Source organism: Anneissia japonica, unplaced genomic scaffold, assembly GCF_011630105.1.
Source record: "Anneissia japonica isolate Jap-2015-1 unplaced genomic scaffold, ASM1163010v1 scaffold287827_len377088_cov200, whole genome shotgun sequence".
In the NCBI taxonomy this organism is placed as follows: Eukaryota; Metazoa; Echinodermata; class Crinoidea; order Comatulida; family Comatulidae; genus Anneissia; species Anneissia japonica.
The window spans coordinates 142,196-160,299 of NW_022743068.1; the positions used below are offsets into that span (position 1 = coordinate 142,196).

The 18,104-nt window shown below is 34.2% G+C and overlaps 2 protein-coding genes across 2 annotated transcripts; one reads left to right on the top strand and one right to left on the bottom strand.

Annotated features, from left to right (window-relative positions):
• The first annotated feature begins 76 nt into the window (after positions 1–76).
• On the top strand, positions 77–4,460 carry LOC117119363. The gene is made up of 3 exons (XM_033264158.1): positions 77–2,235; positions 3,803–3,881; positions 3,985–4,460. The coding sequence occupies exons 1-3, from the start codon at positions 1,741–1,743 to the stop codon at positions 4,038–4,040; spliced, it is 630 nt and encodes a 209-aa protein (XP_033120049.1). The 5' UTR covers positions 77–1,740; the 3' UTR covers positions 4,041–4,460.
• Positions 4,461–6,849: 2,389 nt separating this feature from the next.
• Positions 6,850–17,459, bottom strand: LOC117119377 (sodium- and chloride-dependent GABA transporter 1-like). The gene is made up of 11 exons (XM_033264180.1): positions 17,027–17,459; positions 16,448–16,579; positions 15,657–15,915; positions 14,789–14,921; positions 14,322–14,560; positions 12,342–12,466; positions 11,341–11,456; positions 10,918–11,052; positions 9,252–9,455; positions 8,360–8,530; positions 6,850–8,238 (listed from the first exon to the last, which is right to left on the bottom strand). The coding sequence occupies exons 1-11, from the start codon at positions 17,289–17,291 to the stop codon at positions 7,999–8,001; spliced, it is 2,019 nt and encodes a 672-aa protein (XP_033120071.1). The 5' UTR covers positions 17,292–17,459; the 3' UTR covers positions 6,850–7,998.
• Between the last annotated feature and the right edge of the window lie 645 nt (positions 17,460–18,104).

Below are 18,104 nucleotides of genomic sequence, written 5' to 3' on the forward strand. Positions count from 1 at the left end.
ATTTTTTTTTAAATTCTTCCCACATACCTGTCTCTTATACACATCTAGATGTGTATAAGAGACAGCAATTAATGACATCTAATATTGATCACACGTCATCTCCGCACTTGCGTGGTTTGGCGCGACAACAAGTTTGCGTGATGAAGGCAGCTTCCAATATACCAGTCTAAGGTACCTAGTGGAAAGCTTGTATTGCTCGCATTGGTATATACAGAATATCTGTTTAAACATATAAAGGCTGAGAATAACGATATTTAATTTAGTAGTGAAAGTGTTTGTTGTATTCCGGGATATTATGTAAATAGCAACTTTTTAAAAGTATTAGCATTATTGTACCACGTGACTGATCACGTTACTTGATTTATCAGAATTGAAGATTATATGTACATTACAGATTTGCTTCGTGTGATTTCAATAAAGATATGTATATATGTATAACAAATAGTCCATTTTTATTTATACTTATTCCGTGTCAATTCTTTAGAACTATTAAATATGAACTATATGTTAAATGAAGTCAATGACAATCGAATCCAATTTTCTATGCGCCAAAGGCGAGAGAGTGATTAGATAATATAATATAAATATAAAAGCATGGGCGGGGTGGGGGGGGGGACAGTACTGTTCAAATAATACGAACTACATTAAATGAAATTAGATGGTAAATGAAATCGAATCAATATCATATAGTTTCTGTGTGACATGGTAGGTGAGAGTGATTAGAGGAACAGTACTGACCTGGGCTATACCTGAGATATAGTGCGATGGAAATCAGTCAAGTCGCCCCTAACAATTAAAGTTGCTACCTAGGAAAGCCGCCCCTTACAGACTAGACCCTTACAAGCTCAGCTTCTTAACTTTCTCCTGAACATACAAAGTAATCCCAAAGTCGCCACCTAACCAACTTAAACAACTAAAACACTCGTCCAAAATCAATGTTCGTATTTAAGTCTTTCTTTGTATATCTGCAAATATTCTTTTAAACCTCTACTGTCTATGAATTTTTTCCAAGAATGTTGATTTCTCTCCAGTATGTATCCGCAAATGCTCCTTAATGTTCCTAAGTTTCTTTCCACAAATTTCACATTCTTTTATAATGTCTCCTCTGTGTCTAATTATCCACAAAGTCTTTTAAAATGTAAACTGTTTTTAATTTTTTTAAAACTATGTTTACATTTAAATTGTTCTTCGCTTGTGTGCATTATCAAATTATTATTGGAAAGCACACGGCCACTGAGGAAATATTGAATAATAATTTTTTTTTAAATTCTTCCCACATACACAGTCCTGTATTAGGGCCTATATTAATAACTTATAAAAAATAATTTGTACAATTTACAACAATGCAATTCCGAGAGTGACGAAGGTCAGTCTTTCACACAAATAAATGATAAGCCTGAACTTTATCTTGGCCTGGCCGGGTAATAAATCGATTTAGAATCATATTGTTTTCCTCAAATCAGACCGTAATTGACAAGAATAACTTGAAATTATGTTTGTCGTACAGTGAGTATAGACAGAATGTAAAGAACACATTCTGCATTAATTGGAAAGTTGAAAGCATTACTGAATTTTTAGATTATTGGGAACTGCCAACATATGACTTCGTTGAACTGAAAACTTGTGTCCGCATAGTCCTTGTCAGAATTGTAGGCTTTGCCGAGATAGAGACGTTTCATCGCGTCGTCGTTGTGAAAAAATCGCGTCGGCACTGCGTTTTAGTCTAGCTTTACTGTAGTAATGTCAGAGTCAGATAGATCTTTCCTTGTAGGTAACCCTATCCAAGGGAGCACCAGAAGTTCGTGTGAGGCACAGACTGAATCAACCGACGTGGTTAGTGACGGAACAGACGGTCTAGGCTCAGTGGCTAGCCTATTAAATGCTATCGCAAACGCAGGGGCATCAGTCCTTCGAATATCAAATACAGCCCGAAGGTATCCTGAACAATTCAACTCGTTGGAACAACGGACAAAACGGGTTCTTATGGTGCTTATAGAACTTAAAGTGGAGTTTGAAAATAACGAATTGGCAAAGAAGGTTTTAGAGGACATCAGGTCGAATCTTATAAGTGCGGAGGATTTTTTACTCAGTCACTTTGGCGATCGACGAACTTGCATGGGTTTGTGTTTATCTTTACTAAGATACCGATGGGTTAATTACAAACTTGAACATATTCATCAGAATCTGGATAGCTGTTTGTTAAACATCCTCATTATCCAATCAAACGCAAACAAAGTAAGTAATAAATGTTCTATTCCTAATTTTTATCCTCACCTCTTAGAAGGAGAGGTGAAGGGTACCGTATTGCAATAGCGTGTGTGTGTGTGTGTGTGTGTGCGTGCTTGTCTGTCTGTCTGTGTGTGGTATGTGTGAGCTCCGGGGCGCATAACACAAAAAACATTAGTCCGATTAACTTCAAACTTTTACACATTGACACTGTTACATATATTTTGGTCCTCCTTGAATTTGGTGCTGAAAGTAATGCAAGCAAAATTCCGGACGTAACCCGGGATTTTTCAATACCCGGGTTAAAATCTCCCGATTTGTGGTTGTAAACGTCAAAAAGTCCGACTCGGGTTGCCAAAAATTCCGTGATGGAAGTGCAAGGACGCATTAGTTTTCCCCATACAGTTGCGGCAGAAATTAAAGAGGGTGCTAAACTAACTCCTTCATGGCCTACCAACGCCGTAGCTTTCGTATTCCATATGCAGCGAAGAACAACACACAACTTTCGCGACTCGCGAGAAGAAGTGTCAAGCATGTATGCATTATCGGAACTGTATGGGAAAAAAATAATGCATGCAGGACGCATTCCGGAGCGCCAGTGTGTAAACAGCAAAGAACTTAAATAGCAGAAGAATGAGCTGTTCCGCGTATTTGCATTAAAATTAATGGAACATCCGCCCTCCCGCGCGAATGGGGTAAAATTTGAATATTTTACTAAGTGGAGAAACTACAGGAAACAAACGAACCAGAGCGGCGCCTTTCTGTTTATTATTACTATATAGCGCCGCCGCGCGGATGGGGTAAAATTGCTCTCCATGTACCCATAATGCCTTTCGAACGGATGTTCCACTGTATTAGGAAGCTGCTCTATATTCTGCTATTTATTATCTTTGTAAACAGCACCGAAATTAGACCTTACCTTGCGCCTACCGCAGCTGTAGTCAGGCAGGCCTAAACTTTGCTAACAACAGGCTAGGCCTAAACACTTTTCAAATTAAACCCTCTACGCTCCGGTATAGACTTGATATCAAAATTGCAGATTTAATTCGCATACTGCAGGTACATATTGCTTAAATATTGACAATAATTGTGGCTTCGTGACGACGAGGAACTCGAGCGAAGTGATGATCACCATTGCAACAAAAATTGAGGGCGGTATTTGAACCCGAGTTCGTCGGGATCAACCCGGACTTTTTCGTTCGATGTAAATGGGAAATGCACCCGGGATCACTCCGGAATTAACTCGGGTCGATTCTGCCCTTGGCAGTGTGAAAGGGGTATTAGATGCCGATTGTAGAATGTTATTATATATATTTCAGGCCGCAACGGTGTGCAAACTTGCCCGACTGATGCCAGGCCTCTTTTGGCGATGGCGCAACAGGGCGAGGGTTTTGTCATCTCAAAATTATATTGTTGTCCATTGTATTTTTCCTGCGTTGCTGTACTAATCAAAATGGTTAATGACGGAATAGTACTACTAACAATGCAGAACAACTCTGGATTTTTACATAGTTTACAATAATAAATGGAAGCTTTACTAAAAGTAATTTACTGTGTTTTTACTTTCTCGAAATAGAATCTGCTACTTCGGTCTATTAAAGAAACACAGCACCAGAAATTCACTCGTGAATGCAGTCACAAGTCCACTCAAGCAGGTACACAGGCCTAGTATCGATAACTACAAAAACTATAATGAATTTTTTCAGTTCATATTCTAGAAACACAGCGGTTCTTAATAAGCATATTGTTTATTTCTAGATAGGCCTCGTACTCATAACAACAGTATGAGTGCTAAAAATTTACCGAAGTCTTAAGGACATTACTAGGTAATACTCCTTGCATCAAAGTGGAATGAATGCACACAGATGATATCATCACTTATACAACTGAAGAACCGTATGCATTTAAAGTTGAAAGCAAGCTTAGTCATCAACCGATGAAATAAACCGACAAAATAGAGAACTATGTATTTTATATGTTACATAAATTATTTTATCTAACGTTATGGCATCCCGGTTGGGATGGCAAATATAGGAAAACAACAGTGCTCTGAGAAACGATGTCTGAATCCAGGTTGAGTACACAAAATCGATAAGCAAAATAAAATGTAACCAGCCAGAATTATCGTGGCCATGGAACTGCGGGGAATCACTGTCGAATATGATATAAATAATAAAATACTTTTCGTAGAAAAGGTGCTTCAATAAAGAGACACTAATGTAAGGGTCGTATCTGACTGTCTTTGTTAACAGTGTGCTAAAAAATTGACGGTGTTGGAAAGTTGTCCATTTGGCGTTCCATGCCTATAATGTAATAATATCGAACAAGGTTAAAAGAAGTACAATTTATGCCATCTACATTATCTACACTATGTCCCTACACGCATTTGCATTCATAATTATAATTTTCAATAAAATATATACCTTTTCCCCGATTAGTCCTACAAGATTGGATATTGCTTTTTTTCTCCAGCCCTTTATGTGCGGCAAGTCTTTTACAAACATAAATGGTCATAGCTAAAGAGTCAACCTATGAACTAATCAGTGGCAGATTCAAGGGGGCCCAGCAGGCCGGGCCCCCCTATATTTTTCAAAATTGTAAAAAAAATGGGAGAAAAAAAGGAAATTACTTTCAACTTTTAAGTCTGAGAGTGCCATTTCCCGCCATCTAGAGGTGCAATAATCGTAAATTTTCTGTCAAAGTCCCTCTCTGGGCCCCCTCTATTCCCAATTCCTAGATCCGCCACTGCTAATTGTAAGCTAACAAATTACAAAATACTTTTAAAAATGTATCTAAGGTTAGCGCCCTCTTCCACACTACATAAATTAGCGCTGATGACCTCCAGATAAATTCTTGCTGCCTTTATCCTAGCCTGGGTTCCATGGCCCAGGCCCTAATTTTAGGTTATTCACGCTTTACTGCGCGCCATACCTAATTTATTTGGCATCCCATACTCGATTTCTTTTTTCCCCCCCCCGCAAAATAACTTGCTTGTTGGTGGCGCTGTCCAGAATGAGAAAGAATAATAAAAATAAGGGACTTGTGGCAAAGTCTCCCTATCCGAGCGGAGGCACATTGACATTGGTTACTTAGTACTGTAATGTAATAGAGGTATTTAAACATTGTAACAAAGGTTTACTCAATTCAACAATTTACATTGGACAGAATTCCATACTATAAATATCTTTATTGTCATATAAACAAGTACATAGGCCTAATTTTTTTCCAGGGTACAATATAGATCATATATTTATATATCTACTAAGTTTTAATTTCGTTTGAAAAAATATAACTCATGCCACATATTTACATCTGACAATGTTACAGGCTTCTTATCGTGTCCACACACTTGCTAGATACTTGTTTCAGCCAGAGCTGAGACAAAGCACAATCATTTTACTCTGCCTACTACAAGTAAATGTATGCACATTAAATGTTGACTTGATCTTGTGTCATGTTACAGTAACACTGCATTAATATATTGGGAAATTCTTAAAATTAAATTGAAATACACTGGTTCCTGAGCATAATTTTCTAATTATAAAAGTAGTAATATAGCTTAATTTTTTTCTCTTTTTTTTTTAATCGAACAGATAAACATAAATACAGACTGTACTTAATTATCTCATTACAACTTAAGCAGCTTCCACCAAACCTTACCAACACTTTGAAACTAAGGCAGTAATTAATCCCAATCACATGTTTTATGAATTGATAAGAAACAAATTTGCCTATTACATGTCACGGGCCCTCCCTCAGCTGCATTCATATACGGTACATGATATACTGGTATTTTAAAAGAAGCACTATTCCGTACACAAAAGAACTTTTATGTACGCCATTGTCTTATATAGGCCTATTATATACTGTAATAACAATGGGCTTATTCGACTGGTTCATTTCGTTGACTACGATTTTTCGTTGAGTATTATTTTCATTCGACTTGTTCGTAAAATAGACTTCGGCAAAAATTAACGTAACCAGAATGCATTAATCAGCGTTAAGTTATCCACGTGATCAAAACAATCATGGCCGATTGGTCAGTTTACAAACAACATTTGCGTTAATATAATTTAGATTAAATTACACACATGAAGTCAAAAAATTATTGTAGGCTAACAGAATTCAAAAACTGGATGAAAAACATTTTTACGAAAAACCCATACTGCCACAACAAGCCGAAGTAATCTTGATTACACAGTGTGTATCGCGGTAACTATGTAGCCATTTTGTTTACGGTCGAGTATTTACAAGTTTTCTATTCGACTGGTCGTCCTCGTTAAGTAGGATTATCACTGCGCATGGGGTGGGGGCTGGTTTAACGAAGAACGACCAGTGGAATACGACCAATGAAACAATCCCTTAGTATAATACACAACTGGAGTGCTATCGGAATATATACACTAACCAAACAGGTATGAACCAAGGAAGGGTCACCCTGATATAACTTGTTAACGTTATTTCCAGGCTGAGTTCTGCTATAACCTGATTATAACGTTCAGAGCGGTCTCGAATGTTATAACAATGTTTTGTGTTTGCTGGGTCTGTAAGTGAATGGAAAATGTGTCACTTGAAGTTGCTAACTAATTTGGTGGAGGCATTTACAATCTATCGCTACTACAATTTAAATCATCCAAACAATGTTATAATAATGTTTTTTGTTTCCTGCGTTTATAAATGAATGATATGTGTCACATTTTAAGTTGGTGAACCATTTTGGTGAACGCGTTTACAATATAGGCTACTACTACTACAATTCAAATCATCTTAAAAAAACAGTTAAAATTGTGCTTTCAGTCTACTTATCTACTTACCTTAGGTATCATTTTATAGCTTTTTACTAAGTGGTAAACGTTATATTGACAGTTTCTACAAAATTCACATTTATCAGAAAACCAAACATATTTATACTTCTGAAACTAGTGATTATTTATTTGCATACAGCTTCCGTGTACATAGTACAGTTCGTGGATGAGAGTTACTTCTGTTTGAATTGCTGATTATTATTATGTAGTCTATTATTACACTTTATATAGGCCTACATATTTTTAATATAACAACGAAAAACGCATGCACGTGCATGTTAAGGCAATCGAATGTAAATTCAAATACTTGTGTGTGTGTGTGTGTTATTCAAATACTAAGTAAAAACAAAAAGAAATCTATTTTGACTCAAAACGATGTGAGTCGTTTTAACTCACTGTGGTGGACTAAAAAATAAAATTACAAGAGCCAACACAACCATTACATACGCCTTAAATATAGAGCCTCTTGGAACGAATCGACACATGTCTAAAGGCCGTTTTCCACTAGGCGAATTTATTCGCACGGATCGAAAATTTGTACCCGTACGAATTGGCATTTGAAAATCTCGTGATGAAAATTAAACTGGACATGCGTATAGGGCGAAAATTTTCGAATAAATTCGTCTAGTGGAAAACGGCCTTTATGAATGTTCAGTAAAGAGTATAGAATAGCAAGAAGTCCGACTGCTGGGGTTTCTTTGAAACGGAATCCTATCTCAAAAAGTACTATTACAAACTAGAGGGCGCCCTTCTAAAGAACGTAAAAGTCGCTCGTATCATGGAGGAATTAGTTTTCCTCCATGCTCGTATCAAATGCGTGCAGCGTTATTGCTCAAATTTCAAACTCGAATTGGGCGCCACCTACCTCGTGGTAGTACTTTTGTTTTCGTTTCATTGCGTGTATGCAAAATCAGGGCAGTCGTACCTAAGTAGGTGTGTGTGTGATTCACAAAATTACTATAATGTTCTATTTACTAGCTTCAATGATAGTTACATACTCTGCATCTGGTTTAAATGCAACGTTTTCGTAAGCTGTTGATTCATTTTTTACTTCATCGTACTCATCCTCTTTTAAAACTTTCTTCATACTGCTCTGGTATTCAGACACCAAAGCTTCATGTTTTCGTTTAGCGCGTTCCTCTAATCTTTTTTCTTTGAGTTCTCTTTCTTCAAAGTTAAATTTATTTGTCGTAACAATTGCCCAGCGCTGTATGAAAATAAAATAAAATCATTTATACACAAATAGGCTTACATTCAAATTTTTGGCTATGAGGTATGGTTATAGAGTGAGACTTACTAATATTTTTCAGAGCTTGCGTAATACTCACCTCGGAAAAAGATCCTCTGGTTGTGAGAAATAAATATACGGCATATGAGATGATCCATTGCATTGACGCCAGCGCCATGAACCAGCCTAATATCTCTCCCCACACAGGGTAGTAATAGTTTTCACCGTATGTAGCGTGTTGGTAGTCGACAAGAGCAAAAATAAATATACCCTGGAATGCATAAGGAAACAAATTTATTTATTAATTCATTTTATAGCGCACATAATTATTATCCAATTATAAAATAACTGCTCAAGGCCCTTTTGGATATAAAAACCACTAATCAATTATACATGCAACCGACCTCCTCCGCTCCTTGGAAAGTATAGTAACTGACTGATTTCATTCTGAATCACTTCGAACTCCTACCACTAATCCATATTTAAATGGAACGAATATTTATTGTTATAAGGATAAGCCTACTAATATTGCATTGTCACAAGGATGACCAGATTACTTAAGAAAATTAATACAATCATTATTAATTTTAATTATTTTGTAAGCCTATATATTCGATCATATATAATAACATAAATAAGAAGTTTTAGAACAAGAGTTATCCGTACTTCAGTTACTGTACCATCTTATGACTATAGAGAATAAAGATAACGAAGTTATCATATTCCGCTTAGCAACAAAATATTGCGCTCTCTAGAATTAAAGAAGTTTGGTGAAAACGACGAATGTCTTGCAATTATTGTCTCAAAGAAAGAAATATAATTTAGCTTTTTAAAAAACGTAGCGAGTTTTCTCTGATGTTCTCATTAAACTATACCGGTAAGTTAGAACTGAAATAAAGTTTATCACAAATAAAGCTGTAAAAAAAAAACTCTCCCTATTATAGACTACCGCAAGTAATAATTTACTAAAAATACGTTTTAGGCTTACTTACCAAACTAGCAAGTGGAGCCGTAACAGACCAGCAGAAGGGCCAGAAAATTCCAGGAGAGAATCCTAGCATGGTACAGACGGCGGAGAAGTATTTCTTTATCCCAAGTCCGTATGAAATTGCTACACTTTCCCACATCGCTACCCATAACAAGCACATCCCGCTTACACCATAAGAATTCATCAGCTCGAAGAAATACATTCCACCCTAAACAAAAAATGTACAGTTAAGATATTCCTGCAGACCATATCTTTCATATAATTGTACTTTCCACATATTAAAACGCGATTAATGGCTTTCTTGTGGAAATGCTTAAAAAATCACATTACATATCTCATAAGGTACGATACCTTAAGGTAACTGATGTTGATAATCTAATTTTTGAAACTTTTCACATCCAACAGCAAGTGACATCGTTAATAATTAAGAACTATTATATATTTGCACTACCCTATATGATCACGTCTTCACAGAGTTTAAATATATTCTTTTTTAAAAGAGTGAAATTATATTTAGCAACAAAATCTGAAATGACAAACAATCAGTAAACAGTTTTAACATAATTATAAATATGATTTAAACATGAACATTCTTTTTTTTGTAAAATTTTATACCACCGCTTTTTACCTGCTTTTTTACTTTCACTTTTACGTACTTTTAAGGTTTAACTAGAGTTTTTATTGATTGTATTAGTTTTACTTAATGATAAGTAATTTTAAAGGTTTTTTTTTACAAATTTTAATGTTTGTTTTTTACCTGTTTTTTACATTCACTTCTACATACTTTAAAGGTTAAATTGGTTTTATTTCTTTTATTAGCCTTATTTTCATTAGTAGTTTGAACAAATTTTAATTTTTGTTTTAGTTTTTAATTAACTTTTATGTAATATTTTTTTATTTAAGGGACCCCAACCGATTCGGTTTCTTTGGGTTATCCTGAGCTGTAAATGTTTTACTAAATTATCTTTATATTGTTCATTGTTTTGTTATTTGTAATGTGATTAATTGCTCAAATACTTTATGAATTGAAGTTGATTTTAGCCATTTGGCAAACATTTTTACAGGGGTGGCGCCAGCGAGGGGCCGGGGACCAGGGCCCCCGTCGGGGAGAAAAAGCACAATTCGTCGGGAAGAAAAAAAATTATATGTATTTTCTACATATTAGTAGACTCTAAAATAGATTAAAAAAGCCTTTGAAACCCCTAAATTGGACCACTTTCGAAGCCTTTTCATCGAAGCTGGACCACGCTCACTTTGCTTTCGTCGGGGAAATCTGACCCCTTGTCGGAGGCATCGCCCCCCCCCCCCCCGTCCGCCCCCCCCGGTCGGGGACCTCGGCCCCAACCACTGGCGCCACTTCTGCATTTTTACCAGACAAGCAATAGCAATACATGCCCAACTACCCAGTCTGGAGCATAACATTGTTAGTCATATATCAGAATATATGTTTTAAATACAAATTTTATAATTATCATCCAACAGGGATTAATTAGAAAATCGCAGAAGTAACGCAAATTTCTGCGACAAGTATCTGAGATTTTCCATATTTGGGCATGATGATGTCATAATTTATTACACCCATTACATGGCATCGCATAGTTGTCACATAACCTGATAATGGGGGCACAACTTAAAACAAACATTACATTCATAAAAGATTTTGAATTTACCTCGGTAACACAGACGAGTCCAAGAAGAAAATCTATAATACAAACTACCATCAAGAACACAGTTCTGTTTTCTCTTAATTTATACTCCGGCCAATAGTCCATTACTGAGGTCACGAAGCCTTCAACAACACAAAACTGTAAAAAATATTTATGAAAATAGCATGATACTCTCCTCCACCACAATTTCGATCAATCATTGTCTGTAGACTTTCCAAATAATGTTAATTATCGCATGGAACATAATTATTATATGCCTACAGCCTGTCTTCCATAAAATAGCTACACGTTTTCGCAGACAGCTTTTGGCGACGCTGATTAGTCGGTCGCATCGTGGACCCTTTCCGATTGCGTCGGAAGGAGCTACGCATTAAAAGCAAACTATGTTTTAGCGACAATGGAAACCAGCTAGCTTAAGGTACGTACCTGACTATCCAATCCAAGCATTATTAACATGAGGAAAAATATAACCGACCACAGCTGAGGGACGAGTGGCATTTGGTAAACAGCAGTCGGATACGCAATAAAGGTGAGGCCAGGACCTGGATAAAAACAATGTTAAAAGTAATTGTTTATAAGTATTGGTATGTGAATTCCGCTGTTGTATCTATTTGGGATTTTGTTTTGTACTTTTGGAATTATTACTTAATTATAATTAACATAAACACATACACCGCACCAACAATGACAATAATAACAAATACAGGCCTGTATTATGAATTGTATATAATACAGTACCATAAAGTTTGGATATTGTTCATAAGGTCCCACAAAACGATAGCTTAAACGTGCGTAAACTTGTTCATTTGTGGGATATTCGTGTACAGTATATTATGGCGCTGTCCTGCTTGATGAGTTGTTAAGTTTGATAGACACTCCAAAAACGTCCATTGGAAAAAAAAAAAAAAAAAAAAAAAAAAAAAACCCTTCTCTATTTAAATACCTTTAAATGTATGACATGCATGTTTTAGCGGAGTGAGGGACCCAACACAAGGAGCGAAGTTCAAGTGATAGCGCGATAAGCAACATGATATGCGAGTTCACACTTCAAATTCACACACTATTTAAATATATGTCTGTTTTGGAAGCAAATATCCTTACATGTTATCATGGGTATATTATATGATAAGTGTAGCCATTTTTTTGTATACGGCAGCCTGACAGCAAGGCAAGTGAATGTTCCCTTTAAACGTTTAAGAGTCCGCACGACTGTCGGAAACAAAATACAAACGCTTCAACAGCATATACTATCGTCTGAATATTTACAAAGCATTCGGCTTAACAGTTTTATATTTGTACGGCATTTAATAGCCGATTTGTAATGCAACCAATATAAAAAAAATTAATAAAACCACCATCTTATAATTTGTTTGTCCTTCGACATATTCACGGAAAATTAAAATTTCAAGACTGCATTTGTAACCAACCTTCTGAAACTACTTCAGAAACAGGAACTCCGAGTTCATTTGCCATGAAACCGAGAATTGAGAAAATAACAAATCCGGCAAACAGACTAGTCCCAGCATTAACTACTCCCACCACAATTGTATCACTGCAAATAAAAATACATATACCTTTTATATAACGATATGGGCCTAATTATGTATATGTTTAGTCTGTGCTTAAATTCTGATTACTGTTCCTTAAAATATATGCAAAATAACAACAACCATAATAATACTACCAAGATAGATGATTATGAAGATTTTTTTATTATTATTTATTTATATAGGCCTAATTAAGTATATTTTTAGTCTATGCTTTAATTTTGATTGCTGTTTCTTAAAACAAATGCAAAATAACAACAACGATAATAATAATACCAAGATAGATGAAGATAATAATTATGATTATGAAGATTTTTTTATTATTATTTATTTATATAGGCCTAATTAAGTATATTTTTAGTCTATGCTTTAATTTTGATTGCTGTTTCTTAAAACAAATGCAAAATAACAACAACGATAATAATACTACCAAGATAGATGAAGATAATAATTATGATTATGAAGATTTTTTATTGTTATTTATTTATATAGGCCTAATTAAGTATATTTTTAGTCTATGCTTTAATTTTGATTGCTGTTTCTTAAAACAAATGCAAAATAACAACAACCATAATAATAATACCAAGATAGATGACGATAATAATTATGATTATGAAGATTTTTTTATTATTATTTATTTAAATAGGCCTAATTAAGTATATTTTTAGTCTATGCTTTAATTTTGATTGCTGTTTCTTAAAACAAATGCAAAATAACAACAACGATAATAATAATACCAAGATAGATGACGATAATAATTATGATTATGAAGATTTTTTTTATTATTATTTATTTATATAGGCCTAATTAAGTATATTTTTAGTCTATGCTTTAATTTTGATTGCTGTTTCTTAAAACAAATGCAAAATAACAACAACGATAATACTACCAAGATAGATGAAGATAATAATTATGATTATGAAGATTTTTTATTATTATTTATTTATATAGGCCTAATTAAGTATATTTTTAGTCTATGCTTTAATTTTGATTGCTGTTTCTTAAAACAAATGCAAAATAACAACAACCATAATAATAATACCAAGATAGATGACGATAATAATTATGATTATGAAGATTTTTTTATTATTATTTATTTAAATAGGCCTAATTAAGTATATTTTTAGTCTATGCTTTAATTTTGATTGCTGTTTCTTAAAACAAATGCAAAATAACAACAACGATAATAATACTACCAAGATAAATGACGATAATAATTATGATTATGAAGATTTTTTATTATTATTTATTTATATAGGCCTAATTAAGTATATTTTTAGTCTATGCTTTAATTTTGATTGCTGTTTCTTAAAACAAATGCAAAATAACAACAACGATAATAATACTACCGAGATAGATGACGATAATAATTATGATTATGAAGATTTTTTTTTATTATTTATTTATATAGGCCTAATTAAGTATATTTTTAGTCTATGCTTTAATTTTGATTGCTGTTTCTTAAAACAAATGCAAAATAACAACGATAATACTACTAAGATAGGTGACGATAATAATTATGATGATTTTTAAAAATATATATCTGTTTATTTGTTATCCATATACTAGGTTACCTCTTCTGTAAAGTGTTACTGTTTTACAGGGATAATGAAAATGATGATGTTATGAAGAAAATGATGATGAAGATGATGATAAAGATGAAGAAAAAGATAATGATAATGATGCGATGATGATAGCGAGCATGATGATGACGATAATGATAATGATGATGACGATGATGGTAATGATATTGATGATTATGATGATGATGATAATAATGCTGATAATGACAATGATTTATTTTGGAAACTATTCTGGAAAAAATATGACGGTTTAAAAAAAAATGCTAATAATCCTTACATTAGACTGTTATTACGGTATGGATTGTAGCTACCAAGTGCAATCAAAGACCCAATTCCTATCCCGTATGAGAAGAAGATCTGCGTAGCTGCGTCGATCCAAACAGTTGGAGTGGTCAGACGTTCCCAGTCTGGTGTAATGTAGTATTCGATACCGTCCTGATGCCCCTCTAGAGTCAGTCCACGGATCAGAAGTGCTGTCAGGATACCATACGGAATCAAGGCTGTAAACCACATAATCTATATGAAAAAGAGAAATATCAGTAAAAATACGGTTCCGCCAGACAAAACGAAAAAAAAAATGGTCCTAGTTGAATGGACATGGTGAGACCCTGAAACATCTCTTAATAGCAATGTATGGGCTATACTTGAACAACTTCGAATTGACATAACAGCATAAATAGGGATTCAAAAGTTGGAGAACTATAATCTTATATAAACAAAGACCAACAAAAACAAAATCTTTACTTTTCCAGTCTGAGCAACTCCCTTCCAGAGGCAGGCATAGGTGAGAACCCAAGCTAGGGCGAGACATCCGACAAGTTCCCATTGGAGACTACCTATATCATCGATTCCAGGAGAGATCTGCAAAACTCGTTTTCTGTAGTAGTAAAATAATACAATTAAAGTAAAAAACAAATTACCTGTGTTTATAGTCTTAGAGATAATGTTTCCACAATCTTGTAAAACTTATTACTTTATTTATAACCATTTTATTACGTACTTTATTTTATTCAATTTCTAGGGGAAAAAGAAAATAAACAAAAGCACAATAACACCTGCACGTAACCAAAATTAAACAATATCAAAGAATTACACACTGTCGAGTTGCTTTCCCAACTAATTGTACATAATAAAACACAAAAAAAACCCCAGAAAAAATAACCTAAAATACTTTGCTTTTTTTAGATCTCTTCTAAACCCTCCAAAATTGTACAAAGCTTCAACACGATTGGAACATCAAGAAGAATATGTTCCCAAGTTCGTGCATTAGCACCCCTGTGTTTAAAAGTGAGTCTCTGGAAAAGGTATTTCAATATATCAAAACCATAATAATAATAATACACTTAATAATAATAATAATAATAATAATAATAATAATAATAATAATAATAATAATAATAATAATTACGAAAGTGAAAATGCCATTTTTGACAATTATGACAATTATGATTTACACTTTTCAGAAATTTAACCCATGACCCTCCTAATTTGGAAAGCGAACATTTTCTAACCGTTTTTAAAATAATTCAATTTACTCAGGTGTAAACAATATTCGATGCTCAATATAAAGACCACTAACTCGTGTGATTTGGATCGAAAGTCTGTTACTTACTCCCAGTACTGCTGTGCAGGTGATTCTCCGACACTGACTGGATAAAGTGATCCATTTATTGCCTTAAAGTACCCAGTTCCACGTGTACCATTCTGTAGGGCTACATCATTACAATATATATCGTTCCAACTGTTACTACATGTTCCCCACGGCAGTTCACTCTGAAAGGAGGCGAACAGGTAGAACAGCGACCACGATACAATAACAATGTAGTATATATTCAATATTGCTGAAATGGAGATGGCAGCAAACCCCACACCTGGAAAGAGTAAACAGCTTTTGTTAGTCGTATTTTTTTTTGTAAATTCCTCATTCGAATAAATAAGGTTGATTGGAACTATATTATTCAGATTCAGAGTAACTGTATATAGCCTATTACAAGACATCAAATGTCAGAGTTACTTTTCGAGTAATCTTAGTATGTAGTTTGAAACCCTAAAATGCTAAAATATTTTTTTGAGTTACGATGCAAATGATTGTTGTCTTTTCAACTTTTAATGTTTCCATAAGGTGTCCACACCACATCGAATGTTGCGTTCTCAATAATAGCGTGTCACTATCAGGTATCGTCTTCACATAAAGTTCAACAATCCCATAACTTCAGATATATCATCACAAATCGTAGCAACAATTGAGCATTATTGCAGAACCTTGTAGTATTTTTATTTATCACATTTTGCCTATATTATAGGCAAAATGTGATCATTTACTGTTTAAAGAGGCTTCCTATTGTAATATAATTATTTCATAGGTTTACTTCTACTTATTTTTGTTGATTTAAATAGACTTACCCTTTAATACAGGAAAAACATCCCAAGCACCGATACCACCGGTTGTTAGAAGTTGACCCATAGTTATCTCCATCATAAAAAGCGGAACTCCGCAAACAACTAAAGAAATGAAATATGGGATGAGGAACGCACCTGTAGGAATTAAAGAAAAAAATGATGTTATTACATAATTGCTATTGTTTTCTGTTATTGAATAAATATATGTAAATGTGTTTTGATCGATATATACGACCTATATATTATGCAATAATGATATTATTAATTACACTAATTATATTACATGAATTACATATAATTATATTGCATGAATTACACTTATTTCGAACTCACAAGTTTATTGAAAGCCCGAAGACCTATACCACTGACGTACATGCGCTTCGTTCATTCGCAAAAAAACAAAAGCTACCGTACCTAGATTTCTGAACAAACAAAAGGTCTAGTACGAGAGGTTTGAATGCAGCTAAACCTAAATTTCATCAGCTTGCACAAGTTAATGCATGGACTGAACTGCATTCATTGTCAAGTACATAAGTTTTCTTGGATTATAATATATAAAAATATATAATTAATTTAACCTACCTCCACCGTTTTTGTAGACAAGATATGGAAAGCGCCAGACATTACCAAGACCAACGGCATAACCAATACAAGTCATAATAAAATCAAGTTTACTGCCCCACCCTTCTCTTTCTTCTTCGCCATCTTCATGATCATCGTCCTCGTATTCGTATTTATCCTTGGATGTATCATCCATTGCAACATCTGCCTGTTGTGTGACAGTTTTTTCATCATTCTCTCTGCTACCAAATGCCTCCTGCGCGTTTACTGGCAATATCGAAGCCATGTTGGCAACAGTTTAATTGAAAATATTAATATACAAATAGAAAAAAAGATCCAAAAATGTAATAAAGATATTCGGATATCATAGAACGTAGGATAAAATAGTGCTGCTTATAGAATAAGCCAAAGTACGAGTCTGAATAAACTCAAGCGGAATTATCACCGGGTGTACTCAACGATTGTAAGGTCAAGCAGATAAAGATTAGAAATTGACCTATCCGATCATCATGGAATCATCATGGATCATATATCAAATATTGAACTATGGAAAGGAAATCGAAAAACCTAAATCGGAGAGAAATAAAATGAAGTATAAAAATTAAATACCATGCTATTCTACGAAGTAGTCTTAAAAAAGCTTTACAACAAAAATAGGCCTATAAGAATATAATATATTACTTATGGGGTGGTATTGGTGGTAATGATAATAGTGATGATGGTGCTATTAATAATAACGATGATGATGATGATGATAATGATTATGACGAGATGATCATGATATTGATGGTAATTATGACGGTGACGACGATATGATGACAACAATGATGTTGATGTCGACGACGATGTTGGCGATGATGGTTCTTAGTGGCATATTGCCACGTTACGAAAACATAATTTTGATCTACATCACTGGCGTACCCAGGGGTTTTCACGGTGCATGAGCACCCCCTTTTTGTTCAGCATCCCTTTTAAAAATCCTACTGTATACTATACAAATTTTGAAAAGAAACAAATTTGATTATTTGTATTGGGCAAGTTATTGTTATATATAAACATGGATAACTCAAAAAATCTGGAATTATCTTTTGCAATGGGT

What these genes read in the sequence shown, in the direction of transcription:
- LOC117119377 (XM_033264180.1), bottom strand. Translation starts at nt 17,291, where the DNA reads ATGGCTTCGATATTGCCAGTAAACGCGCAGGAGGCATTTGGTAGCAGA. An exon ending in CCTGCACAGCAGTACTGGGA is followed by an intron (nt 14,922 to 15,656) that starts GTAAGTAACAGA and finishes TTACTACTACAG; the next exon opens with AAAACGAGTTTTGCAGATCT. An exon ending in GACTCGTCTGTGTTACCGAG is followed by an intron (nt 9,456 to 10,917) that starts GTAAATTCAAAA and finishes TTTTTTGTTTAG; the next exon opens with GGTGGAATGTATTTCTTCGA.
- LOC117119363 (XM_033264158.1), top strand. Translation starts at nt 1,741, where the DNA reads ATGTCAGAGTCAGATAGATCTTTCCTTGTAGGTAACCCTATCCAAGGG. An exon ending in TCCAATCAAACGCAAACAAA is followed by an intron (nt 2,236 to 3,802) that starts GTAAGTAATAAA and finishes TTCTCGAAATAG; the next exon opens with AATCTGCTACTTCGGTCTAT. An exon ending in TCACAAGTCCACTCAAGCAG is followed by an intron (nt 3,882 to 3,984) that starts GTACACAGGCCT and finishes GTTTATTTCTAG; the next exon opens with ATAGGCCTCGTACTCATAAC.